This window comes from Canis lupus, chromosome 5 (assembly GCF_011100685.1).
Source record: "Canis lupus familiaris isolate Mischka breed German Shepherd chromosome 5, alternate assembly UU_Cfam_GSD_1.0, whole genome shotgun sequence".
NCBI classification, from domain to species: domain Eukaryota; kingdom Metazoa; phylum Chordata; class Mammalia; order Carnivora; family Canidae; genus Canis; species Canis lupus.
In genome coordinates, this window is record NC_049226.1 from 56,931,391 (window position 1) to 56,957,449 (window position 26,059).

General features: G+C 61.8%; 2 protein-coding genes across 16 annotated transcripts; one reads left to right on the plus strand and one right to left on the minus strand.

The window, feature by feature from the left end:
- Positions 1-123: 123 nt before the first annotated feature.
- Positions 124-10,484, plus strand: SCNN1D (sodium channel epithelial 1 subunit delta). Of its 11 annotated transcripts, none has more exons than XM_038537586.1 (14): positions 124-197; positions 5,036-5,089; positions 6,395-6,765; positions 7,303-7,510; positions 7,594-7,784; positions 7,964-8,052; positions 8,126-8,289; positions 8,399-8,497; positions 8,752-8,869; positions 8,979-9,057; positions 9,144-9,201; positions 9,371-9,435; positions 9,560-9,635; positions 9,734-10,484. In XM_038537586.1, exons 3-14 carry the CDS (start codon positions 6,404-6,406, stop codon positions 10,043-10,045), a joined length of 1,821 nt encoding a protein of 606 aa, XP_038393514.1. In that variant the 5' UTR covers positions 124-197; positions 5,036-5,089; positions 6,395-6,403; the 3' UTR covers positions 10,046-10,484. The 11 variants fall into 11 exon arrangements, 10 of the variants coding, with proteins under 10 accessions (XP_038393514.1, XP_038393512.1, XP_038393513.1 ...); XM_038537584.1 differs by having other exon boundaries at positions 154-940; XM_038537585.1 differs by having other exon boundaries at positions 155-4,039.
- A 786-nt stretch (positions 10,485-11,270) lies between these two features.
- ACAP3 (ArfGAP with coiled-coil, ankyrin repeat and PH domains 3) lies at positions 11,271-25,879 on the minus strand. 5 transcript variants are annotated; one of them, XM_038537594.1, is made up of 24 exons: positions 25,742-25,879; positions 22,169-22,226; positions 21,323-21,442; positions 21,088-21,141; positions 19,931-19,989; positions 18,877-19,060; positions 18,404-18,448; positions 18,167-18,262; positions 18,009-18,083; positions 17,558-17,569; positions 16,830-16,942; positions 16,691-16,742; positions 16,372-16,472; positions 16,185-16,296; positions 15,676-15,884; positions 15,527-15,596; positions 15,313-15,407; positions 15,029-15,231; positions 14,761-14,868; positions 13,634-13,732; positions 13,314-13,534; positions 13,063-13,172; positions 12,861-12,971; positions 11,271-12,749 (listed from the first exon to the last, which is right to left on the minus strand). In XM_038537594.1, the coding sequence occupies exons 1-24, from the start codon at positions 25,786-25,788 to the stop codon at positions 12,602-12,604; spliced, it is 2,502 nt and encodes an 833-aa protein (XP_038393522.1). In that variant the 5' UTR covers positions 25,789-25,879; the 3' UTR covers positions 11,271-12,601. The 5 variants fall into 5 exon arrangements, with proteins under 5 accessions (XP_038393522.1, XP_038393521.1, XP_038393520.1 ...); XM_038537593.1 differs by lacking the exon at positions 25,742-25,879 and adding an exon at positions 25,067-25,143 and having other exon boundaries at positions 14,761-14,865; XM_038537592.1 differs by lacking the exon at positions 25,742-25,879 and adding an exon at positions 25,067-25,143.
- Positions 25,880-26,059: the final 180 nt, after the last annotated feature.

Here is a 26,059-nt window from a genome sequence, read left to right on the forward strand (position 1 = left end):
TCTAGCCGGCCGGGCGGACGTCGCCTGCGTCTCGCCGCCACATCCTGCCCCTCTCGGCCGGAATCGCCCGCGCGTGCGCACTGGCAGGCAGCTCCGTGGGGCGGGGCCCGAGGGCGGACGGTCTGCGCGTGCGCGCTGACGGCGGCTCAGCTGGGGGTGCGGGGCGGGGTTGGACCCCTGGGCCCTCCGGTGACGTGGTGAGCGGGCGCTGACCCATCCTTCCGACGTCCAGTGGGCTGCCCCGGGGACTATCAGCGGGCGCGGGATCCCGGAGCCCTCCCCACGAAGGAGGGTCGGCAGGGTCCGTCCCAGGCAGGGCACGCCCTTTGGGGAGGACAGCCCAGCCGGGGCAAAGGGTGACCCCCGAGGTGCCGGGTGAGCCGCCTGAGTTCACGGGTACCCCAACTCTCGCCCCAGCCACCTTCCAAAGAATGGGGCCAATCTGGCCAGGGGGACCCAGTCCTGTGCCCCCTTAACAGAAGAGTGCCGGAGGAACTAGCGTCCCCTGGGCCCCTAAGGGTCATGTCTGGCCACCAGGGAGGCCTGAGGTTGGGGAGCCCGGCCAGCACCTGTACCAGGTGGGGTCTGCTGGGCAAGCCTGTCCAGCCCCTGCCCATGGGGAGAGCCAGCCTCATAAAGATAGTTCCAGGTTCCCCAGCTGAATTTTCCACCCAGCCCATGAATAGTGTCATTATGCAACAGTGGACACTGCACTGAGGCTTGCTTTCTGCTCCCACGGTCCCCTCCCTGGCCTGGGGGAGGGGGAGGCAGAACTGGCCACCGGGCCATGGAGCATGCCTGAAGTGGGCAGGTGGGGATGCCGCTCCAAGGGCCAGCCACAAAAGGACCCTGATTGCAGAGGCCTGGAGCTGGTCCTCTCCACCTCCTCAAGTCGGCCATGGGGAAAGGTTTGGAGGGACATGAGGATGGCACACAGGAGGTAGGAAAGTTGGTGTCTGAATGCAGGGTGGGGTGGGTGGCTGAGCAGGCCAGCATACTTACTGCCTACTGCCCTCCCTGGAGAGAAGATCCAAGACAGGGCCGAGTGGACGCTGGGATGTCTCTCTTAGGTGGTGTCAGGGGAAATGCTGTGTATCAACTAGGAGGCGGGTGGTGGTCATCAGCCTGGACATATCTGGAGAGGCCATTGCTATGCTGTACTACATGGCATATCCATGGGATAGAGCTGGGGTTCCAAACCCTTCACCATGCCTAACTGCCTCTGGGCATGGGCCACGAGCCAACCAGGTGATGCATCACACTACAGTTGACAGTGGACACCAAGCACCGGCAGGTCCAGCCATGGCCGCTGGCAGAGGGCAAGCACCATGCTTACCCTTGAGTCTGGCCCACCCAGGGAATCTCAGGCAGGATCTAAGCAGCTGCAGACCTGACCCCAGGCCCTGGGCAGAACCTGGAAGGCATGCCCGTCATCCATTAGTCTGCAGCCAGGCAAGTCAGCCCATGGCAATCTGGCCTGCTTCCGCCTTCTACCCCATCACCCAGCCCTGGCCTTCCTTCCTCCTGGGGAGCCTGGCGGTTTCCAGAGCTCAGCCTCCAGTTGCCACATTCAGCATAGCCTTCACCCCTCCACCTCTTCCGGGGGTTCTCCCAGCCCCACGCGGGGCAGACCCAGCTGTTTTTAGCACACAGAAAGTTACATAAGGGAGGCCACAGCAGGGCACCTGGGGTTCAAGCACAGGTGTGTCTGGCACACGCCCACACATACCTGCAGAGTACAGGCAGTGACAGTGCAGGGCTGGGGCCTCAGGCAGGTAGAGGCCCTCTCCTGCCTCAGTTTGTCCCAGTGTAAAATGGGGGTGCCAACTTAATGTGGGAGCATCTTGATGGGAAGGCTCAGCTCAGAACTCCTTGGCATAAGCCCCCAACCTCCTGATCACCAAGCACCCCCGAGTCACACCTAAGGGCGAAGGTGTCCGAGACAGATGTGGCCTGCAGGTCCTGTGAAGACCCTCACCCTACAGCTCTACATATGCTGCCTTCCGGGCCAGCCCTCCGACCATAGAGCTGATGGCCTCAGCAGTTGAGACAGGGGTAGGCAACTAGGCTGGTGGCAAATGACAACGAGATCTTCTTAAACCCCAAAGCCATCCTTTTGGAGCAGAAGCTGGAGCCAGCCCTTCCTACCAGACTTCCAACCCCTGCCACTTCTGCCAGTGGCCAAACCGCAGGAAGAGGAAGGCTGTATTCACTCCTGAGCATCTTGAGTGAGAGCCTATGGCTCTGTGTCAGAAGAGCTGCCAGGAAACCAAGAGGGTTAGAATCAAGAAAACATCCCCTACCAGTTGCTGTTACCCGCCCCCTCCCTGAGCACAACTTGAAGGCCTCGGTCACATCTGACCAGTAGAGCCGCTTGGTTGGGGCTCAAGAGAGGGTACCAGGCAAGAAGTGTGCACACACCCCAGCCCTTCCAGTGGGAGACAGCCGGCCAGACCCTGACCCCCACCCACCCCCAGCTGGCTGGAGGCACCTCAGAGGCCTGCACAGAGGTCTCCTCTGTGCTGCTGAAGCCCCTGCTTAACCCTGTGGTCAGTGTTTGGGGGAGTGGGGAGGCTCTACGTTTCTCCTGGAAGCAGATAGGCCAACCCCCAGGCCCAGGGAGGGTGACCCCCACCTGCCCGTGCCTACCAGGAATCCAGCACACGTGCAGAGCCTGTGGGCTGTGACACCACAATTCCCTAGGACCAACTCTAAGCTGCCTCCGAGGGTAGGGCCACCCACAGGTAGACAGGCTGTGCTTGGGGTCCCCATGAAGCCCCAGCACCAACAGTCCCAGGTCAGCCCCAGCCTGGAAGGGGATTCCTCGACACCCTAGGCCCAGCTGCAGGGAAGCCCCAACTGGGGTTGTACTCAGGAGGTGGGGGCTAGACATCCTACTGTCCTTCTGGAGAGAGGGTGGATGACATGGGACCACCCACCTGTCCCTTCTGAGGCATCCTCACACTCCTTCAGTACAGCTACTGAGGTGTGACCACATGCGCCTGTCCTGTGCCAGGAGCTGGAGTCACCCTGTCCTGCTCCAGCCTGCATTCCTGCTCCTCCCCGGGCCAGTGAGGCCTGGAGAGGCAGGAGAAGGGATGTCCCAGGAAGGGAGGAGGGGGCTGCCAGCCTCACTGCCTCTGGATGCAGTCACTGTATCCTGGTGAGGCAGCCAGAGATCTCTCTGCCCTCCCTGAGGTAGACTCTGGGGTGACCTCCTCCCTTCCACTGGCTGATGACCCTTTGGCAGTCCTCCAGCTGTCTCCCCAGGAGGAGGGAGGGAAGGTTTGTGCCTGCTGCCTGGATGAGCTCTGACATGAGTCCCTCAGGCACAGGTCATCATCACACGGGAGCCTCTGCCCCTGCCCCTCTGCCTGCAGGGCTCCCTCCCCCACAGGAAAGTGGGGTCTCCTGTTCCCTATAAGCAGTCCTGGGCTGGCAGGAACTCTGGGCAGACTTGAGCTCCCCAAGGCAGGAGTCCCTGGGACCCTCCTTCCTGGCTGCTCACTTCTTCAACCTCCTGAGCTGGGAGCCACAGGTCCTTCCTGTTCTAATGCCCCAGAGCACTCGGGCCCCTCTGCTGCTAAGAGGCCTCCCCTAGGCCAGTGTGCCCCCACTCCCTCGATAATGTAGCCTATCCCACAAAGGAAAATTGTTCTGTGGCAGAGGGCCTGAGACACCCCCAGGCCTGTGCTGAGTCTGGAGGCTCTGAGGGGGGACTTGGGGAGGGGGTATCTATTGTGCTGATCCCAGCTGGTCCCACTTCTGAGCCTTGAGCAGGAAGAGGAAACTGAGGCCCATTTTGCACTTGAGGAAATGGGCTCTGAGAGGTGGATTGATTTGGGCAAGATCACAGAGTCAGTGACAAAGCTGTGATTCGCATCCACACCCTGGTGAGTCTAGGGCCTGCTCTTCCCCAGGGATGACTTCCTTCTCCCAGACATCACCAGTGGCCATCTGCCTCCTTCCAAAGCCCCAAGGCTGATGACCTCACCCCCTCCCCGCCCAGAGCCAAGGTCCTACCAGCAGGGCCTATTAGGTGAGGCTCCCTCCATCATCCCAGTCCAGGCCCTCAGCACTGATTTGGGGTGGGGTGTCAGAACCTAGAGCCTGCCCTGCGGGTGCAGGGGGGCCTGAGCCACACCCCAGACCTGGGACCAGGCTGAGGGTCTGGTCATTTGGGATGGGGAGTCCTCTGAGTCATGCTGAGTCTGGGGTGTACAGGTTGTCCTGCCTTCAGCACACCCTCCAGCCTCACACAACCACACTGAGGTCAAAGATTTCAACCCCAGGACAGGGTGATCTGGACCTTGAGTGTGTATGTGGCCAAGACACATGGTATGTCCTCTTCGTAGATGCCGTGTCGTCTTATTCTGCAGTGTTATCAGTGGGAACAGTGAGCTGTGTGCCACAGGGCACCAGGTGCCATCTCCACACCCAGGCCCTGGGTTGTTCCCACAATTAGAGCCGGTCCCAGGGGCTGGGTGGCTGGCCCTAGACACCTGGGTTCCAGGAGTGGCGCCCCTGCCCACCATCCCTTGGTCACAGACACCTGGTCAGTGCTGGCAGTGCCCCCCAGAAAGGGATGTCTCACTCCCTGGCCTATCAGGAGTAGAGCAGGCAGAAAGATGAGGGTCCAGGGCCAGGCCAGGTCTGCTGGGAGCTGGAAGACTAGGTGTCTGACCCTAGGGAGATCCAAGCTTCAGGAGTTGGGGGGGATGGGAGGGTCTGCTCAGAGAGAGTCAGGTGAGTCAGGCAATGGGTCTCAGCCAGTAAAAGCCTCTCCTGTCCCTCTAGAAACCAAGAACCCCTCATGCCCAGGCCTTGCTTCTGGGGCTCTGGGCAAGAAAGGCTCACCCAGGGGAAGGACCCCCAGCCCTGCCCCTGTGCCTTCCCCTTCCAGGTCCGGAGAGGGTGTGTCTACCCCTGTGGCCTGGCCCCTCCCGCCTCCCCCACACCCCAGCCAGCCTGGTACAAATAGGAGGCAGCCTGGCCAGTGTTGGGCCACATCCCACTTTGTCTTGTCACCCACTAGAGCTGTCGTCACGGAGGCCAGCCATCGTGGGACAATGAAGGCTGCAGCTTCAAGGTACCTGAGGGCACCTGTCATGGGCTCCCCTTCCCATGCTGGGGGGCAGGGAGGGGCATCCTCGGGGTCTCTTGGTCACACAGGCCTGCTGACTGAGGGTTTGGTGTATGTGATGGGCATGTGTGTGTGCGTGTGTGCGCGTGCACGAAGGGGTCACGTGGCCCTGCCGTGGCTGTGTCTGACTCCAGATGTCTCAGGCCCCTGAGTGCATCTGGGCCTCCATCCCAAGTACCCTGACCCTGCCCCTATCTCAGGAGATGCCAGAGGCTCTTTGGGTCTTCAGGATCCCCATCTTACTGCCCTGGTAGCCCCAGCGGGTGCAGGAGGAGGCTGGCTGGGGCCACATGTCTAGAAGAGGGCATACATGGTTACTGGACTCAGAAAGAACCTTCTGGAGCCTTTGTGCCTAACCTATAACATACGGCTTAGGGTCCTTCTCATTCCTGGAGGCCCAGTGTGATCATGGGGGAGTATATGCAGGGGCAGAGCTCTGTGTGATGTGAGACCCAGTATCAGTCCCCGGCACTGGCAGGGCTAGCAGGCCTGGCCTCGTCAGGGTACCATGTCCCTGGGGTAGCCCTGGGTCTGGGCCTCTGTTTCTCCAGGCCCTCAGGTCTCCACCATTGGACAGCCCACTGGCTTTCACTGAAGCCCCAGGTCCACAAGCAGGGCTTCCCTGGGGACACAGCTCAGTCGGCGAAGCCTTGTCTAGGAGCCCATACCACTTGAACAATACCCAGGCCTGACCCTTGGCGCAGCTGTGGCTGGAGCAGTCTGGTTCCGTCAGCCCCAATCAAATGTGGCCATGCTGGCCACTAAGGGTTGGTAGAGGCCATTGAGGCCCAGAGCCTAGTCTTTCTGGAGCCCCCAGACCTCCAACGTTGGCTCTAGGCCCAAGGACACCCCAAGCAGGTCACCTGGCCTGCCCCTACCTAGAGGCCCCTGCCCTACTGGTGTGGACAGGAACCTGGACCTACCCAGCCTCAAGCCTGCCTGTAAACAGTAGAAAAGCTGCCCCTCTGCTGTCCCTGTCCCCACCAGGCAGACCCAGCTCCGGCTGCAATGAGACCTGCCTACAGAGGCTGGCCGGTGCCCTGGCAGGTGGCTGGGGAATCGCTGTGGGGCTGGACCCAGGACTCTGATAGGGCCTCAACAGGCTGGGCGATGCCCCCAGCAGCCAAGCGACATGACTGAAGTTCCTGGGGGCAGAGAATGGAAGTCCTGGTGGCGTGGGGTGAGGAGGCCCACATGGAGTCAGGCTGGGGCACAGGCTGGGGCCACACTAAGTTTGCTTCTTGGATGCAGGTAAGAGCCATGGCCCTCACTCCTGGTGGTTCCCCGAAGTTGCAGGAGGCGCAGCCGCCACTGCCACCACTGCCCGAGGACAGGCGGCAGGAGAGGCTAGTGGAGCTCCACACCTCCTTCAGGGAGCTCTTCACCTTCTTCTGCACCAATGCCACCATCCATGGCACCATCCGCCTCGTCTGCTCCAGCCACAACCGCCTCAAGACGGCATCCTGGGGGCTGCTGTTCGTGGGTGCCCTGGCTGCACTCTATTGGCAGTTTGGGCTCCTCTTTGAGCAGTACTGGCGCTACCCAGTCATCATGACGGTGTCCGTGCACTCGGAGCGAAAGCTCTTCCCGTCCGTCACTCTGTGCGACATGAACCCCCACAGGTAGGGGTAGGGGGCTGGCCAGTGGGTTTCTGACCCCCCGGCAGCCTGTGGGCATCTCCCCAGGTGTGGTCACAATGGAAGCCCCAGTGGCTCACAACGCCCAGGTCATGGGTGACTCCACCTCTCACTACACCCCTGTGCCCAGCCAGGAACTCTGAGCCCTCCGCCCTGGGCAGCGGTGGTGGGGAGTGGGAGCGGGGCACGTTCAGGGCCAGAGAGGAGCTATTTGGAGCCTGTTGTGATCTGTGCCACCCAGACACCCAGGTGCTGGGCAGCTGGGAAGGGTGAGGGGAGGTGGGAGGGAGCTTCCCAGAAGCATAGCCTGGAGCTAGGCTTCGGGTAGAAGGAGGCTGCAGGAGCAAAGATAGTGGAGGGGAGTCCACACGGGGCCCCTCTAGATTCCCCCAAACTGATCTTTGGGATCAGTGCCACAGAGGCCGGCACACTCTCCCCTGGCAGTACCTTGTGGCTGATGTGGGGGACTTCCGGGGTGGCTCTGACTCAACCTGCCCCCATCCCTTGCCCATCACCCCCTAGGCCGAGGTCAGCCTGCCACCATCTGCAGGTACTAGATGAGTTTGCCCGGGAGAATATCCACTCTCTCTACAAATTTAACTTCAGCGAGGACAGGGATGTCCTCTGTGCTGGTGACCGGGTCCCACTGCCGGCCTTCTACTTGGACCGCACGATCCGCCTGCAAAGGCTGAGCCAACCAGGTGATCAGAACAAAGTGGGTTTCAGACTGGTGAGTGTCCCTGGCCCTGAAAGGTCCTGGCATGGGTGTGGGCAGGAGAGGAGACCATGCTGAAGGGACCCCACACCCCACAGTGTAACAGCACAGGTGGAGACTGCTTCTACCGAGCTCACTCATCAGGTGTGACAGCCGCCAGAGAATGGTACCACTTCCACTATGTGAACATCTTGGCCCTGCTGCCCACTGCCCATGAGGACAGCCACCGAAGCCACAGAGGCCACTTTATCTTCTCCTGCCAATTTGATGGCCAGGACTGCCAGGCCCGGTGAGTGGGAGTGGGCAGGTGGCTGCTCCCCTCACCCCCCTGTGGCATGGGTGCCAGCCCTGGGGTCTGGCTGGCAGCAAACAGCTTCCTCCAGAGATAAGGCCACAGTCCCCCAGGCCATGTGCAATGGATCATGGCCCAAAGATGTGTGCTGGTCTGAGTGTGGCTCCTGGCTCCAGGTACTTCCAGACCGTCCACCACCCCACCTACGGCAGCTGTTACACCTTCAATGGCATCTCGGCCACGCAGCACCCGGGCATCACCCATGGTGAGTGCCATCCCCAGGCTGAATGGGACAGGGGGCCTCTGGGCCAGCCTGGCCTTACCCCCTCCTTTCCCAGGGATTAGCCTGGTCCTCAGAGCTGAGCAGCAGGACCACGTCCCTCTGCTGTCCACGGAGGCCAGCATCAAGGTCATGATTCACGGGCGTGACCACACGCCCTTCCTGGAGCACCAGGGCTTCAGCGTCCGGCCAGGGACCGAGACCACCATTGGCATCCGAGAGGTGGGTGGGCTCCTGGGAGAAGGGGCAGAAGAGGGGCTCCACTTCTCTACCCAACCCTGGGGCATCAAGGCGGGGGACAGTGGAACTGAAGAGTGTCCCCTCCCATCAGGATGAGGTGCACCGGTTGGGGAGCCCCTACAGCCACTGCACCAGGGGTGCTGAGGGCGTGGATGTGCAGCTACTCTACAATGCCTCATATACCCTGCAGGTGAGTCTGGGGCCACAGGATGGGGGGAGCGTTCAGGAGGGACCCGGGAGGCCAGGAGAGAGGGTGGTCAGGGCAAAGCCAGGTAGGAGGGTCCAGGGGGAGGGGTGACCATGGAGGAGGGCACAAGGAGGGCAGGTGCTCCGCTGAAAAGGAGATGAACCGAGTCCTCTTACAGCCCCAGGAGAGGGCTGGTTCCCCCCAGGACCTTCAGCTCATGTCTCTGGCTGTTCCTCCCCACTCACCTGTCCCCCCAGACCTGCCTGGTGTCCTGCTTCCAGCAGCTGATGGTGGAGACCTGCTCCTGCGGCTACTACTTCTACCCCCTGCCGTCAGGGGCCGAGTACTGCAGCTACACCAGGCACCCCGGCTGGGGTGAGACCCAACCCCCCACCCCAGCCCCGCGCCCACGAGGGGGTGGAGCACTGTCAGGCCCTGCCCGGGATGGATCCTCCTGGGTTCATTGGTGACCCCTCCTCCACAGGTCACTGCTTCTACCGCCTCTACGGGGACCTGGGGACCCACCGGCTGGCCTGTGCCTCACGCTGCCCCAGGCCCTGCAGGTGAGCGCAGTGTGGGAGTCCAGAGCTGGGGATTGCTGCTGTAGCAGCAGCACCGCGGGAGTGTGATGGGGGCCTGTCTCTCCCAGGGAGTCTTCCTACAAGCTCTCCGCTGGGACCTCCAGGTGGCCTTCCTCAAAGTCAGCTGTGAGTCCCCTCAGGAGTGGGGTGGGGGGTGGGCATGCAGGTGGGTCTCACAGGTCCCAGGGAGCCCACCCTAGGGCAGCCTGGGCCCTGCAGTCCCCATGCCCTGCCTGCCGCCCAGCACCCTGAGGGCTGGCAGAAGCAGTGGTCACAGCGAGCCCTCTGTGTACAGGACTGGATCCTGTCCGCACTAGGCAAGCGGAACCCCAGGAGCCTGAGCCAGAACCCAGGCCTCAGGTGGGTGCATGCACCTTCAGGGGTCCTGGCCCTGCTGTCTTCCAGCCTGTCCTTCACTGCCCTGAGGAGGGGCCCTGCCAGGCTGGCCCAGGACCCAGCCCCTCACCCCTCTGCCTTGCCCTAGGAGCCATGTGGCCAAGGTGAACATCTTCTACCAGGAGCTCAACTACCGGACAGTGGATGAGACACCCATTTACTCGGTGAGCCCACCAGGAACCAGAGCAGGGCTGGGAGCAGGACCCAGAACCTCCCGGGGCCCAGCCCTGTGCACCAGCTCACTACCCACTGACGCTTGCAGGTGCCTCAGCTGCTTTCAGCCATGGGCAGCCTCTGGAGCCTGTGGTTTGGTTCATCTGTTCTCTCTGTCCTGGAGCTGCTGGAGCTGCTGCTTGATGCCATAGCCCTCGCACTGCTACTAGGCTGTCGCTGGCTCCGCAGAGTGCAGGCGCCTTCACCAGAGGCAGCCACAGGAGCATCCCGGGGTGCACCAGAAGCCAACCAGTTGCCCACGGATTGCAGGAATGACATTAATCCTCAGGGGGGGACCTGCCAGCCTCATCCCCCACAACGCTCCCGGGAGCCCTGGCAGGAGTCCTTGCTGAAGAGTTAGGCCAAGTGAGAGCCCCAGCCTCCCCACACCTGAACCTGCTGGAACTTGTCCTGATCCTGAAGGCTCTCCTGGCTGCCCAGGGTGAACCAGACCAGCCCCACAGAGCTGCCCCCAGCCAGCTAAGCCAAACCCAGGGCCCAGGAAGCAGCACCTGGACCTGCAGGCAGGCAGGCAGGCAGGCGGGTAAACACTCTCATCAGCCCAGCCACCCTGCCCAGTGGTGGTGGCCTCACTCAGGGATGCCCAGAGCAGTGTCTCTACTGCTCTGGATTCCCGTGTCTAGTCTGTGCATTGCTGTGAGTGTGTGCGTTGCAAGAGGGAGGGGGCTGGGCAGCCCAGGTGGCTCAGCGGTTTAGCGCCACCTTCAGCCCAGGGTGTGATCCTGGAGGCCCTGGATAGAGTCCCACGCCGGGCTCCCTGCGTGGAGCCTGCTTCTCCCTCTGCCTGTGTCTCTGCCTCTCTCTCTGTGTCTCTCATGAATAAATAAATAAATAAATAAATAAATAAATAAATAAATAAATAAATAAATAAATAAATATTTTAAAAAAAGAAAGAGGGAAGGGGTCCCCCATATGGGTGTGTGCCTGTATGGTCAGCGTCATATAAATTAATGTGTGTCTCTAAATCACCTGTGTGCAGGTGCGTGCAGGCATCAGCCAGAGCCTCCCTCAGCTCAGGGCAGGTGGGAGGGAAGGTAGAGCCAGGCTGGTACTTGGTAGCCTTGGGCTGCTTTGTAATAGAATCAGTGATTCCACCTGATGGCTACAGTGTGTGCGCTTCCCAGTTACCCCTCCTGCGTAAGCTGAAAACCCCTGGCTATAAATCCACACTCCTTGGAGCCACAGACGCACTGTGGGGGCTGGGGGACAGGAGGACACCGTGCCCATGGCCAGCTTGCAGGGCCAGGGCTTGCCCAGGAGACAGGACAAGCCCCAGACCACTCTCACAACTAAGCATCCACTCCCTACTGTGCCCTCCAGGGGGCACAGTCCAGGCCAGAGAAAGGAAGAGGGGCGGGGGGCTGGGGGAAGTCCCAAGGCCCCCAGCAGGACCCCAGCAGGACCCCAGCAGGCCCCCAGCAGGCCGTGGCTGCGTTCTGGTTTACTGCATCCTTTCAGGGCACGGATGCTCTCCCACTCAGGGTCACCATTAGGTGACCCAGAGACACCTCCTCCCCAGATGAGACAGAGTGGAGTAAGGCGGGTGAGCCAATGACAGGCAGGGATGCAAGCAGCAGTTTATTAACTGTGATCTGGAGCGGGGGCAGGTCCTGCCAGCCCGAGGCCCTGATGCAGGTAGTGGGTGGGAGGTGGGGGCAGAGCTCAAGCAGGGAGAAAGGAGGGAGTTAATTCTGCTCTTTAGGGGTCACAGCCAACAGGCGAGGGAGTTGGGGGACTCAGCACCCACCTTACCGCCCATGGAGCCTCCCTGGACAGCTTTTGCATAGTGGCCTTGGCCAGACCAAGGATGTAAGTTGGGGTGAGGCCCAGCCACTGCCCCAGGGCTCCCGGAAGGGGGAATGCAGGATGAACGCCTTGGTGGGCCCTGGGGGGTTGATCTGAGGGGCCCCTGGACCCATCCACAGGCCCGGCTTGAGGGGTGAGGCCAGTGAGGGGCAGGGTAGAGTTGCAGGAGCCTCCCCCCAGCAGCAGGCAGAGCCAGGTGTGTCAAGGTGGTCCTCAAGAATCCACAGAGAAAAGACGCAAGACAAAGTGAGAAAGAGGTCGTTGTAGAAAATCTGCTCAGTCTGTGACAAAGAATGTCAGATGCAGGGGTGGAAAGTGCCAAAGTCCTTTATGCACCGGCTCTGGGCCAGAGCCTCTGGAGAAGGCAGGGACAGGTCTCCGGCCACACAGCACTGGGGCCTGTGTGGCCAGCCACATGGCCTTGGGACGCCTGCGTCCAGCCAGGGCTGAGGCCCCAGGCCACAGCCCACCCCCCCAGCACCCGAGAAGCCCAGCCTGGATGCTGGTAACTAAGTGAGGTACACGGGTTGATTCCCTGGATGGGCTGCCCCTTCTGCCCTCAAAGGGCACTGGTGGCCAGCCACCAGCCCCAGGGCCTAGCAGAGGGGCTCTGGGGGTGTGTAGGTGGGACCCAACTAGCAGGTCAGTGTTCTACGGCAGTAAAGGTGGGGGCACGAGGTGACACAGGCCCTGAAGGCAGAGAGGACCTAGGATGGATGCAGGGGCATAAGGTGACACAGACCCCAGAGGGAGGGGGCGTCTGAGGGGCACAAGGTGATATGGGGCCTTCAGAGTGGTTTGTGACGTGAGCAACCCAGGTCCCCAGGAAAGGGGTCACCTGAAGACACGGGGTCCCCAGGTGTGATGAGGGGTGCCAGGCAATGCAGCACCTCCCAGGGGGAAAGTGGGGCTTCTTAAGACTCAGTGCTGGGGTCCCTCACAAGCCCTGGGGCTGGGGCGGCTCTAAGGAGAGCTGGCCAGGCCCTGGGGCTCTCAGGAATCGGGCCCAGGGCCACCAGAGGCAGGGCAGGCAGGGTGGGGGGACAGGGAGGCTCCCGCTGCAGCCTCTGGCCAGACCCGGCCGCCCACCCTAGCTCTCCTCCAGGTGGAGGCTGATGAACTCCTGGATGCACCTGCGGTACTGGAGCTCCGTGGGGCTGGTCCCCAGCAGGGCGCCCGGCTGGCCAGGGGGCGCCTCGGCCTCTCGCATCTCCTCAGCCATGCGTGCCAGACGCAGCCTGTGGGAGATGCAGGATGAGGCATGCCCCTTCCCCCACCTTGGTGGCCCCTCTACCCCTCACTGAGGACCCCAGGCTCTCTCCCCACCCCGCGGCCCCGCCCACGCTCACAAAGTGACAATGTCTGCGTTTGCCTCCTGGACCGCAATGCTCAGCGGGTCCTGCTGCTCATGGTCCAAGGCATGTTGGTCAGCCCCTCGCTTCAAGAACAGGCACACCTGACTGCAGTATGGAGAGGACGAGTCACAGGCAGCCCGGGGTGGGCTAAGGCAACCCTGGGCCCCCGCAGGCAGGAGGGGTGCCAGAGACTCACCCTGTGCGTCCCAGGAGCGTGGCGTGGTGCAGGGGCGCCCGGCCCCGGCTGTCTTTTTGGTTCACATCTGCTCCATTTTGCAGAAGGAATTCACAGACAATCAGGGAGCCCTAGGGAGCCGAGGACAGTTCAGGCTCAACTGAGGAAATGGACTTTGGCTGGTCTCCAGGAGGGTACAGGGTATCCTGGTGTTGGCACCATAAGGAAGCCAGTGCCAAAGACGCACCTGTGCCCTCCCCGCATCTGCTCACCCCTAGCACAGCCTGCACCAACGGCGTCTTGCCCTCGTCCTCTGTGTCAGCCCAGTTGACCTCCGCCCCGTGAGCCAGCGCGGCAGCCAGCGCAGGGAGGTCTCGGGTGCGCGCCGCTCGGTGTGCCAGGAGCCCAGGGTGTAGCTCACGCACGTCTGCCAGGCCCCAGGCCTCAGCCTCTCCGTCTGCCTCACCACTGGACTCCTCAGACTCTGCACCCTCTAAAGGGAGGAGTAAAGTCAGGGGCTGCAACATGGCCTGAAGGAGGGTCGGGGGAGGGCACAGGCTGGGCTGCAGTGAGGCAGGTAGGGTGCACCCACCCTCCTCCGTGACACTGTCCACCACGGAGCCTGTGCTGAAGGCCAGAACGTCCGAGCTGCCATCAGAGCTGCCCCCTAAGCCACTGTCGCTGCTCAGACCTGTGGGGTCCAGGGACAGATGGAGGTCCTTAGAGTACCTGACTCCTCCCAGAGCCCTGCAGGAAGGCTAGAATGCCCATCCATCCCTGGGAAATGCCCTAGAGGAGGGGAGCTCTGCCTAGGATGGCGGGAAGGGGAGAAAACCAAGTGATAGCTCAAAGGAGCTCAAGTAGCGCACCCAAGAGCATAGCTCCAGAGGAAGCCTACCCTCAGGCAGGTCAGCCCTAGCCGGATAGAGGGACTGAAGCATAACCGTGCAGTCAGGCGTTCAGGCCTGTTCGTGGCGAGTGCATGCTGGGAGATCACCGCGCAGCGTGAGGTCTTCACCAAGTGCAGGGCACACCCCCATCCCTCCCCAGCACTGAGCGAAATCCCAGATGGCTTACCCAAGGGCAGCCCCAGACTTAGGAATGATGGTGAGGCAGCGCCCTCTGCTGCCAGAGGACACCCCCTCATCACCCCACCCCCGCCCTCTGAGTTCCTGGTCTGGGTCCAATGCCTTCTGTCTACATTGCCCAAAAAGCTCTACATAGGCAATGGGTAACCACTGGGTGCCAAGAAATCATTAACAGGAAGCCCTGCTTGTAGCATTGGGCCCCCAACTCCAAGGATTGTCTCTCAGGCTGGCTCCAGCACACAGCTGCCCAGGCCACAAGTGTGCATGCACACAAGTATGCACATGCCGTGTACACCCACGCACATCACATACACATACTGCAGTGTGCATACCACACACGCAATTCACATACATCAGTCTTGAGGATCATGGCCTTAGCCTCTGATCCAGTGGCCAAGTAAGCCCAAACCCTTGAGAGGCTATCTCAGCCTTAGCTCTCCTTGGCCCCCAGATTCTCCCCAGCCCTGTCCTCCCTGCAAGGAACACCAGTCCCTCCAGTCTCCAAGCAAGGGGCTTTGGCTGGCCACACTCAGCCACCTTACAGGTGAGCCATGCCTGGCCCCTGCACTGCTGCCCTGACTGGGGCCAAAGGCAGTGGGCAGCAGGGTACTAGAGTCCTCACAGCACTTACTACGTGGACCAGCTGCAGCAGCTCCTGCGTCAAAGTAGGAGAAGAGGGAGTCCAGCTCATCTGGGCAGAAAAGAGAGTCCCTCCGGAACTTGCGTTCCCCAGCACCTGCTGCAGGGAGGTGGGGAAATTGAGGCCTAATCATGCTGGGAGTCTCTGTGTCCCTCCTCCTGCCCTACCCTGATCTTCCTAGGGCCTGAGGCTTGGCAGCTACAGCCCACCTCCCACCCTTGCACAGGTATGTGAGCTGAGGGTGCAGCCCCCCTGGCACCTGAAGACAGAGCAGCCACGGAGGGCAGGACAGGCTCCAGTCGGACCTTGCGGCGGGCAGCGGGGGCTCGGGGGGAGCTGTGGTGGCGCTGGCACTTCTGCACCCGCCAGTGCCGAGGGGCCTCACGAGCTGGTGCTGAGGGCGGCTTCCGCAGGAACTTCTTTTCCACATACTTGTCCTTGATCCAGGCCTCTTTGTCTTGCCTGGACCAGGAGTGGACATGAGGTGGCACTCAAGGGCGGGGGCTCCCCTGGCCTGGTCTAGGCTACCCCTCCCCACCTCACCTGGGGCTGCTGGCTGTAGGCTTCCTGCTACCTGGTCCCTCACACTGAGCCTCGTAGATCTGGTTCATGGTGCTGTTTCCAAGCTCACACATCAGCTAGCAGGACACAGGGTGTGCCAACATCAGCTCCAGCTCCAGGGTGCCCCACATCCCCCAAGCTGGCAGACCTGGCTCCTGCTAGTGTGGCAGCTTGTAATGGCCTCATACATACATACCTTCAGCAGCTCCGGCTCCCACGAGTCCAGAGTCAGGGACCGCACCTTAGAGCAGTGGACACCCAGGCTCCTGGACAGTGAGGAGGTAGGGGTGAGTCAGGGAGCAGCTCGACCCCAGCACCCCTGCCCAGCCCACCCAGTGGGCCTACCTGTGAATGCCTGAGCACTCAATGCAGAGCAGCACACCCAGGTTGATGCTGGCCCAGCGGGGATCCAGCTGGCCACAGTCCCCACACTGGCTGTTGCCAGCCACATTCTGCACACGCTGCAGCACACTCTCGCCCTTGACACTGCGCTCCCGAGAGTCTGTAGCAGAGTCGATGCTACTCGTGGATGGAGATGCTGTGCGGTCCAGCCTCTGTGGATGGTGTAAGGGGCCACTCAGCCCTCAGGAGCTCCAGCCTCCATCACCCCAGGGGGACCCCCTCTCCCTCCCTAGCTGGAGGTGCCAGCACAGGCTAGGACAGCTAAAACATAAGCTGTGTGCTCACGTGTGCGTGCATACTCACACGTACACAATATGCACACCGGCCTATACAGACACATGCTGACATCGTACACATCTGCTTGCATGCAGCCTATAGGGGCCACCCCCCTGCAGCACACAGGTATCTCGCACACACATGCGCACACACACAGGGTACTAAGAGGGCCACACCTCACTGTAGCAGCTGTCTGGGCTCTCCCGGTAGGCGGAGGCAATGCTGGCTTGCACAGCTTGAACCCAGGCCTGCCGCAGCTTCTCTGAGTCGGCCTGTAGCATGCAGCTCCTGGAGGAAGGGGTCCATCAGGCCAGGCAGGCAGGGGCTCCCTCCCCACCCCTGCCCTGGGTTGGGCCTCCTCACTTGGTGGGTGACACGACCTCAAAGCAGAACCTCCGCTCAATGTCCTCACATGGCTTCACAGAGCACAGACGGAGGTCATCCACCACCACAGTCAGCACGTCCTGCAGGCAGTAGCACCATGGGCCTTGTGCTCAGCACCCAGCCCTGGTCCTGCACTGGCCACCTGTTTATCACTCTACTTCAAAGACACAGACTGTCTGACACCCAAGGGGTGTCCTCACCCCTGTACAACCTCCCCCCACAGAGCAGCCCACCCCAGGGTCCAGGAGGGGAGGGGCCCAGGAGTCACAGACCCAGCCCCAGCAGCCCTGAGGCGCACCTTGAGCTTCTTCTGGTAGACCAGCTGGCTGTTCTGGATGGAGAACCAGCGCCTGGGCAGGTGGATGGGCCAGGAGGGGGTCAGGCAGAGCCAACCCCATGTCTGCCCCACAGACCCCCTGGAAATACCCCTCCCTCACCGGTTCCATGTCTTGAAGGCATTACTGGCCCTCTTGAAGAGATAGCCCTCCATCACCACACCGCTGGGTGCATCCACATCAAACTCCACTTTGGGCTCATCATAGGAGAAGTCCTGGGGGTGGTAGGAGCCCAGCCCCTAGTGAGTGTCCACCCCTGGCTGTGAGGACACTGCCGCCCTGCCAGGCTTCCCCCAGAGCCAACGCTGAGGTGAGGCACTGCCCTCCACAGCCTCTTCCTGACCCCAGCACAGAACATCGCCCTGAACTCCCCGGGGGCAGATGCCTCCCATTACAGCTGAGGGCCCCCAGAGCTCTAGCCCTCACCCCACACCCACCCTTGTAGGGACAGCGGGCTCCGGGACCAGGAAGGAAGCTGCCTCCCCCCCCATCCGCAGTCTCCCATTCACACTGCCAGCTGGGACGTCTCCAGCCAGCCTGACAGAGCTCCATTCACAGGGACTGAGGAGACACTGAGTGTTGTCCTGTGTGTCCGCGGTAGGAGAGGAGGCCCAGCCACCTGCTTCCCTGGCTGAGCGGAGGCAGAGAGGGACAGCTGCGCCCTTCCCGCGGGGGACGCGGTCCAGCTCAGCCCAAGTCCCGCTGGTGCCAGCCTCGGCTTCCAGCAAGTGCTCTCGCAGGTGCTCGGCGCGGAGGCCAGGAGTTGTCCGTGGTGCTGAAGCTCTTGGGCGGGCAGAGGCCCCGCCCTCCCCGGGGACACGCCCACTCACCTGCAGCAAAGTCTGGTGGGGGTGCCGGGAGCAGCAGCGTGTGAGGAGGGGGAGAGAGAGCCAGTGAGTGTCAGCGGCTCCCAGCATCTGGAAATAGTCCCTCCTCCCTGCAGCCCACCTCAGGCCCACCTCCAGCCTGGGGCTGTCTAGACCAGGGCCAGCAACGGAGGCCTCCGAGACCACCACTAGCCCCAGGGAAGGAAAGCCCGTATCCCAGCCCCAGCCCCAGCATCTGTGAGCTCAGGAGGCTGGCCCCGCCGCCCACCCTACTGCTCCACTCCTCCAGGTTGAGGCTCCTAAGGATGGAGACCTCCCCCTCGGAGGGCGGGCGCATTTCAAAGAGGAACAGCATCAGCCCCTGCAGAGGCCGCAGGCCTACACAGGGAATAGGAGGTACTGGTTTCTTGGGGTCCCCATCCGTGCAGGGAGGTCAGGGGCTGAAGGGCCTCACCCGCTGCTGGATGGCAGCGTGCTTTCGCTCCATGTCCCGCTTTTCCACTGCAGAGTCGATCACCAGCTGGTCAAGCTGTGGGGGAGGGGCATGGGGGAGGAAGTGAATGAGCCTCCACTGAGACCTTGGTCTTGGGTCCACCTCACCCTAGGGCTCACCTCGGCTGCCAACTTCTTCATGTAGGGGTCCAGCTGGTGCAGCAGGCTGTAGCCTTGCTGAAAGAAACTGTACTGGGCATGCATGAAGGACAGCATCTGTAAGGGGGGCGGGTACAGGTGGGGGGTCCTCAGCAGCAGTGACCAGAGGACCCAATAGGTATCCTCACACCTAGCACACCTCACAAGCCTGCACTGGAGGCCAATGCCCCCACTCCCACCCCCTCACCAATCACTCACAGAATCCAAGATTTCAAACTTCTTCTTGGCCTGGAGGACATTGATCTGCCAGGGGAGAGGTGAACAGGTGAAGGGTGCTGGGGCTGAGGTAGCCCATGGCCTGTCCCCCAGGCTGCTTGTTGTCCCCTGAGACCTCCAGCTCATCTTCAGCTCCCTGCACTTTTGCCACCCTCACTCTCCCATGGTCATGGAGTCCTTCCCCAAGTTAAGACTTTGGGCTCTTCCCATGAACAAAGCCAGAAATTCTCACACCTGCTCTGAGGCCCTCCAAGCCCCCCTCACTCTTCAAGGCCTCAGTCCACCCCCTGCACCCTGCAGTCTTGCAGCCTCACATTCATCTCCAGCCCACTCCCACTGCTGAGCCTTTGCCTAGGCACCACCCCCCACCATGTTCCTTCCCAAGATCTGGCATCCAAGGTTTCCTGGAGCCAGAAGGGACTCTCTGAACGCCAGCCCCCTGCCCAGCGGCTGACCTGGAGTACATAGTCTAGTGCCAGGTGACGGAAGCACTTCCGGGTGAGGGTCAAGGCACCTGTGGCCTCCTCCACCTCATGGGGACGGTGCCGTGGAGCCTGGGCATTCCTCACGAGGGACAGCTCCATGTCCTCTCGAACTTTGTCAAACTGCTTCTTGGTCTCCTTGAACTTCCGCACATCCCTGGGGGCAGGGAGTGTCAGATGGGGCCTTGGGAGGAGTGCTTGTAGGTCTCCCACCTTCATGAATTGCCCTCCCTCCACTAGCACCCACTCTGTGCTCTGGGGCAGAGCCTCCCCTCCCTACTTCCCTGCCCCCGCACCCCCACCCCCACCCCCATGCCAGGGCTCTCCTCCTTCTCTCCCTCCTCTTCATCTTCCCTCTTCCCCTCCGTCCTCCCCCTCCCTCTCTTTCCCCACCCTTCCTCCTCTCCCTCCTCCTCTCTCCCTCCTTCCCCACTCCCTCCTTCCCAGTCCTTCCCCTCCCCATCCTCCCCCTCTCCACTTTTCCCCTTCTCCCCTCCTTCCTCCTCATCCTTCCTCCATCTCCCTCCCCCTCTCCCTCCTCCCCCATCCTCCTCTCCCACCAGTCCCCCTCTTGTGATCCAGGCCTCCTCCTGCCCTTCACCACTTCACTCCCAGGATCACTCCAGCCTAGAGACCCCCTGCCTCACCCTAGACCCCAGACTCATACTCAGATCCAACTCGACATCACTCAGGAGTGCCATAAGCACTCCACCTGTACATGAAGGCACAGAGCTCAGACCTCCACCCAGCCCTCGCCCCTCCCACCACCACCCTAACCCTCACCCCTTGCCTGGGGCCTGCCTGGCTACCCTGTGTCCTCTCTGACTCCATGCCCTGCCTTCCAGGCACTGCTTCCTCAACCTCAGCCTCACCCACCTCCAAGCCCTGGTTCCTGCTAAATCTCCACTCAGTCTTGAGGCCCCAGGCTTCCCAAATTAAGCATAGCTCTGGTCTGCTCCCCACTCCACCAACTCCTCCCAGGGCCAGTAGAGGGCAGGCCTCCCTCAGGGGTCTGAGGGCTACTCACTCTTTGACAAAGTTGTGGAGCTGCTGCCTCACAGACCTCTGGGCCTGGTCAAACAGGATCTGGGGGCCGAGGGAGGGAAGTGGTGTTGGGGTCTACTTCTATACAACTCCATGGGCTGAGCCCCTGTCCCTCCAAGGGAGGACCAGGGAAACCCGGCCCAGCCCTGCCTGGGCCCCAGCAGGTCACTCACACAGAGCCAGCCTCATGGGGTCCAGGAGAGTGGGTTTGGCCCCAGGCCTGGGTCACTGCCCAAAGGCCACAGCTGTGACCACCTGCCCATCTCCCCTACCTGGCTCTTAGCCAAACAAGAGACCAAAGCTATCTCAGGCAGGTCCCCCTCCTAAGGCACCACCTCATGCCAACTCAGAGCAGGCATACACAGGCCACTGAGTATACTCACTGCCTCCCAGGAGGCCACTTAAGTACAGCCAGGCCTACAGCAGAAAGGAGGGAGTCAGAGCCCAGAGCTCATGAGGGCTTGGCCTGGGGAACAGGAGACGGTGGAAGAGCCTCCCAACAACATGGATTGGGCCCAGAATCAGACCCTCCCATCATGGGAGGAGGGCTAGGCCCTAACTAGGGACAGAGAGACAGACAGACAACTAGGGCAGAATGCACTGTTCTGAGCTGGTTTATCTCTATACTTCCCCTGCTGGAGTGGGGCTCCTCGATCACTCTGGGACCCTGGTTCCCAAGCCGGGGTCTGACCACCCACAGGTGCTCGAGATCCTGAGAGACTCAAGGTCACCCATACCCAGCCTGGGTAGCAGTGAGGTCAGCAGTCATCCCTGGGCCGTGGGGTCAGCCGGGCCAAGTGGGGGACCCTAAAGGAGCCTCTGAGGTAGCCCCCACCCTGAGACCCCACTGTCCTCAGACCTGGGTTGATATTGTTCCCTCTGCCCCCCCCCCCAACTGTCTGGCCCCCATCTGGGACACAGTAGAGCACCTCAGTGGTATCCCCCCACCCTGGCAGGCTGAGGAGTAGGAATGTGGCTTCCTAATAGTGGCCAGCTCAGCTCTCTCTGAGCCAGCTGTGGGCAGTTCCAGGCTGGGCGGGGCCTGAGGGGAGCCAGTGGCGGGGCTGTTGGGATGAGTAGCCAGAGGGATGTGCTCTTGGCCAGGCCACCACACATCAACCCCCCGGGGCCAGGGCTTACCATGTGGTAGTTGACCATCTCCTGCAGGCTGTCTCCAAACCTCTGCAGACATTCCTAGGGGGAGACAGGGTAGGGAAGATGACACGGCTGTATTCCCAGGATTGTTGGCATCTCCTTGCCCACAGGTCTCAGAGTCACCCAGCCCTGCAGCCCAGCACAGATGCCCACCGGCGCCGACAGCCTAGGCACCATCACAGGGCTGCCTACCGGTGCCCACCCTCAGCTCCCCCCTCACCGAAATGACGGAGTCGCCCTGGCACTGCTGGGACAGGTCTCGAACACCACTCACGAACAGTCTGTTGGTTGTGACATAGGCTTTGCCAGCCTCTATCATGCTGCTGCACAGCTTGACCAGCTATGGATGATAGAAGGAGGACCATTCACTGTGCCTGCAAGTGGCAGCCCTCCCCTCCTCCCAGAGACCAGGCCCCAGGGCTAGGGACCACCCAGGGGCAGCCAGAGTTCATCTCAGTGCCCAGGACACAGCTGTCCCCACAGAGCCAGCCCTCTCTCTCACCCACCAGGAGCTATATGGACAGCCAGGGGCCGTGAGGGTCTTGGCTCCAGAGCAGAAGCCCAGAGCAGGGGAACACAGGGAGGAAGTGGGCATGGGGTCTTGGCCAGGGGCTGGCAGGACCAGCCAGTGAAGGCCTCAGGGATGCAATCCCTCCCTCTCCCTCTCCTCCTACCCCACTCCTTCCCCTGGGCCCAGTCACCCAAAAGCACCCTTTGCACCCTCCTTGCCCTACAGAGGGTGGGAGGGGACTCACAAAGGCCTACCCCCACTTCATGGGAGACACACATGTGCAAGCAGCATGTGCACCCTGCGGACAGTTACGATAGGCTACAGCCAGGGAGAAGGGGGGACTGACCCAGACCCTGTACACCACACACGGGGGGGTGGGTGGAGGAGGCATGCCCTGCACACACACTCACATGTACACACATGCTTACACACTCGCACACACATATTCGCTCGCACACAAGCATGGCGGCCCGTGAGCCAGTCGGGGCCAGGCCTTGGGACAGAGCAGCAGCATTGGACCCCATGCACCCCACCCCACCCCAGACCCCACTTCACCTTGTCTAGTTTTGCCTCAATCTCCACCACGTCGGTTTCCACCTCATCAATAGTAGCCCTGCAACAAGAGCGAAGGTGTTTGCAGACCAACCCACAGCAAGCTGCTGAGCCCTGCAGGGCCAGGGGTCAGGCTGCGGTTTCCTTGTCCTCCATGCCTCCCCGTGAGGATGTGCAGTGGGAAAGGATCACAGAGCTTATGGCCACCTGCTCCTGTCAGCCCTCCTGCTGTCCAGGGTGCCTCAGATATGCAGGAAATGGAGGCTGGCAAAGGCAGATGCCCCCCTGGGCAGAGGGTGACGGACTGGGACCCAGGTCCACCTGACTCCAGAGCCACCCAGCCTCCACCCCACCACCCCTGTCAGCCGTGATGGCCCCACCTAGGGTCTGGCTGCTCTGGCCCCAGAGAGAGAAGGTCAGACGAGCCCCTGAGGACAGAGGGAGAGGCTGCAGCCATTCTCCTGGCCCACCCACTGCACTTCTTGGGGCTCAGTTGACCCCAGACCCCACCTTGGGCCTGGGGACCCGGGAGCAGACCAGTCTCAGGACCCAAAACCATAGGCCAGCTGCTTCCTCTGGTTCTAGCAGCATCACGAGAGCCCAGACTAACTGTGGAGGGGGGGCCCTGCTGAGTCCTCCAACCTCACCATGACAAACAGCACAGTTTGCTCAAAGGGAGCAGTGGGGCAAGCCTCAGAGGAGCCCACTCCCACCGGAACAGCCTGACAATGGTGCGGCCTCAGGGAGGCAAGAGTTAAGGAATGACATCACCAGAGAAGCCACACACACACACACGGGAGAATCCCCGGAAGGCGGCGAGGCAGATGGATCAGGCACGTGACCCCCCTCCCTGGTTCTGGGAACAGGAAATAGGGAAAGAGGGCCAGGATCCCAGCGCCACCCCCCCAACCCGTTCAGCTGGTGAACTGGACCCATCTGCCTCCTGGGGGTGGACGACAGCAGGCAATGAGGGCCAGGGGTGACAGCAGGGCTCTGAGGGACTGCCAAGGCTCCAGAGACAGGTCTTAGGAGGAGGTCGGACAGAGGGAAGGCCATCCATGCCCAGTGGACCCTTGCTGCCCCCATGGCTGGTGGGGGTTGGGGGAAGTGGGGACTGTGTTCCGGGTTTCCCAGGCCTTGGCTCAGGGACCTAGTCTTTCATATGGGGTGTAGTTCTGTTTGCCCCCAATCTAGATCTGTCAGGAGGGCACCAGGATGCCCCAGCCAGGGACGTTGAAGTTCCCACCCCACTCCCTGACTGGTCCTGAGCTCCTCTCTGACCATGGGGATCTCTGAGTTCCAGAGAAGGGACTGACCACCCACCCAGGGGTAGATGCTGCTCCTGGGCAAGGAGGGGCCCCTCACCCTGCCCCGCAAGGGTGGGGCCAACTAGATGCTGATGAATGTGCTCACTGGGGCAAGGTAGGTGCTCTGCAGAGAGCAGAGAACCAGCACCCTGCCCTGGGGGCTCTGTGCCCATCTCCCAGCACCTGCCCTCAAGGACCTAAGGCCTCCTCTCCTGTCCTTCCTCCAGGATTTCTTCAGTAGCTTGGATGACAAGGAGGAGGGTGAGGCAGGCTTCCCCACCAAAGCCATGACTCAGCGCCTGAAGCCCCACCCAGGGGAGGGGGCAGCACCTCCAGGCCTGTCTGGAAGAGTCTGGACTCTCCCACATGCATCCCAAGGTTGTGGGGCTCTCCCCAGGCCAAGAGCGTGGGGGCATGGTCCCTATTTCCAGGGCTGGGGCCACCTGGCCTCTTGTCACTGACTACAGCCTCCCACCCAGCCTTACTGTGGCTGACCCCAGGCCTGCCACCAGGAAGTCCCAGGTTACATTTCAGTGGCACCTGAGGGTGCAGAAATAGTGGGACCCCAGGAGAACCTCAAACCCCTGTTAAATCTCAGTCCAACCCCGAAATCCACAATGTGGCTTCTGTGGCCCAAGGTTCAGATGAAGTTCCTCAGTCCCCATCCCAGGCCTAGCTGGGCACCTTCCTGGGGTAGCATCTCCCAGCCAGAGGAAGCACAGCAAAACCCAGGCAGCCACTGTACCCACTGTGGGCTATGGACAGACCAACCTAGTATGGGAGGGAAGGCCTGGAGGTGAATGAGGTGTCAATGAACCCAATTTGCCCAGGCAAAGTAGGTCTGCATCTCTCCACTCAGGGGAAGAAGGACCATAAGGCTCTGAGCAAGGGGCCAGGGTGAGGTGTGGAGGCTTCAATCAGGACTGAGGCCCCAGCTGAGGCCCCAGCTATATCCTCCCCCGTAGCCTGGGTTCTAAAGGACAGTGGGTGGTGGTAGGGATGTAGGATTGTGGGTGCCAGAATTGCTCACGCCCCCTCCCTCAATCAATCATCAACAGAAAATGGGAGAATGCAGAGGATCACCCCCAGACCTTCTGCCCCGGGGCCCTTCCTGGTCCAACCCCCCACCCCTCATCCCTAGCCTCCCCAAGCCTTTGCTGCTGGCTTCCCTGCGTGATGATTGTGCAAGGGGCCCGAGAGTAAGAGTACCAATCCGAAGGCTCACCAGCACATCCATACACAGGTCCTCTTGCTGGCACACCCAGAATTCAGCAGGCACACACACACATGACCAAGCACACGTGTGCACAGAAGCATGGTAGAAATGCTCATGTGCAAGCAAATGTACACACACACTGTGACACAGTGTACACATAGACACGTGTGCTCATAGATGTGACATACACAGGAGTACAGATATGTATGCCTGATGCCAGAACACACATGAACAAATTAGTATGTGTATCTTGTGCCAAAGCTCATGTGTGCATGATAAACATTCAGTACAAGTATGCATCCACGAGAAACATTACAGAGTGACACACACAGGTACATGCCCACATCAGCATGCCGCCCAAGGGTGCAGCCCACCCACCCACGCTCATGTCCAGGGTCAGGAGCCTCTGGGGAGAGTCCAGGGGAGCAGAGCTCACCCATACGTCCGCGACATAAGCATCTACACCTGATGCACAGAGGGTGCCCCGAGGTGCCAGCAGATGAGCCTGTCTGCCAGGAAGAACTAAAAAGACAAGCAGTGCAGAACCCCTAGCCGGAACTCCCACCCAGCCTACCCACCCTAGCCCCTGCCCCTCCAAGCTGCGAGGTCACCCCTGAGCGCGTGGCTCCCTGCTGCCTGACCGGCAGACACCCCCTCCACACAGACAGCCCTGGCCAGAGTTGGACGGCAGGGCCGGGAGGGTCTCAGTCCCGTTCAGGCACCCAGCACGGAGGTGCAGGCACAAAGCGGGGGTGAACACTCCCACGGAAAGGTGGCTCTCCTGGCAGCCTCCCCACCCCCCCACCCCACCCCCGCAAACCCCTGCGCGAGGTGACCAGCACAAGGGGCATCTTTTGTTCCAGGCCTTCGGGCCTGGGCTGCGGGCTTTGTGCGAGGCAGGGTCCTCCAGCTCCCGCCAGCGGCCCCCCCGGCCCCGCAAAAAGGCAGCAACGACACCCCCCAACTGGCGCCCACCCACGGCGGCCCGGGATGCCCCGAGGGGGCGGCGACCCCCGCCGACCACAAAGGGCCGCGCCGCCTCCGGGGGCGCACCTGAAGCGCGGCGAGTCCTTGATGCACTCTTCGAACTCCACCGTCATGGCTGCGGCGGCGGCGGCGCTCACTGGCACGAGGACCGCGGCGCTCCGAGCGGCATCCCCGGCCGCCCCGCTCGTCCGTCCGCCGGCCCGCCTGCGCCGCGCTCGGCGCCCGCCCGCCCTGGATTGAGGCCGCCGCGCCGCCGCCCCGCCCCGCCTGTCACAGCCGGGGAATGTCGCCAAAGTCCGCCGCCCGCGCGCGCCGCCGGCTGTCACGGCCGGGGAGCGTCGCCAAAGTCCGCCGCCCGCGCGCGCCTCCCGCTGTCACGGCCGG

Coding starts and splice junctions, on each gene's coding strand:
- SCNN1D (XM_038537582.1), top strand. CDS start 4,629: ATGAGGGTCCAGGGCCAGGCCAGGTCTGCTGGGAGCTGGAAGACTAGG. Junction 7,511..7,593: donor ACAAAGTGGGTTTCAGACTG/GTGAGTGTCCCT, acceptor CACACCCCACAG/TGTAACAGCACAGGTGGAGA. Junction 9,058..9,143: donor CGCTGCCCCAGGCCCTGCAG/GTGAGCGCAGTG, acceptor TGTCTCTCCCAG/GGAGTCTTCCTACAAGCTCT.
- ACAP3 (XM_038537592.1), bottom strand. CDS start 25,128: ATGGGTGAGCTCTGCTCCCCTGGACTCTCCCCAGAGGCTCCTGACCCT. Junction 19,061..19,930: donor CTCCACAACTTTGTCAAAGA/GTGAGTAGCCCT, acceptor CCCTGCCCCCAG/GGATGTGCGGAAGTTCAAGG. Junction 16,473..16,690: donor TCTACCAGAAGAAGCTCAAG/GTGCGCCTCAGG, acceptor TACTGCCTGCAG/GACGTGCTGACTGTGGTGGT.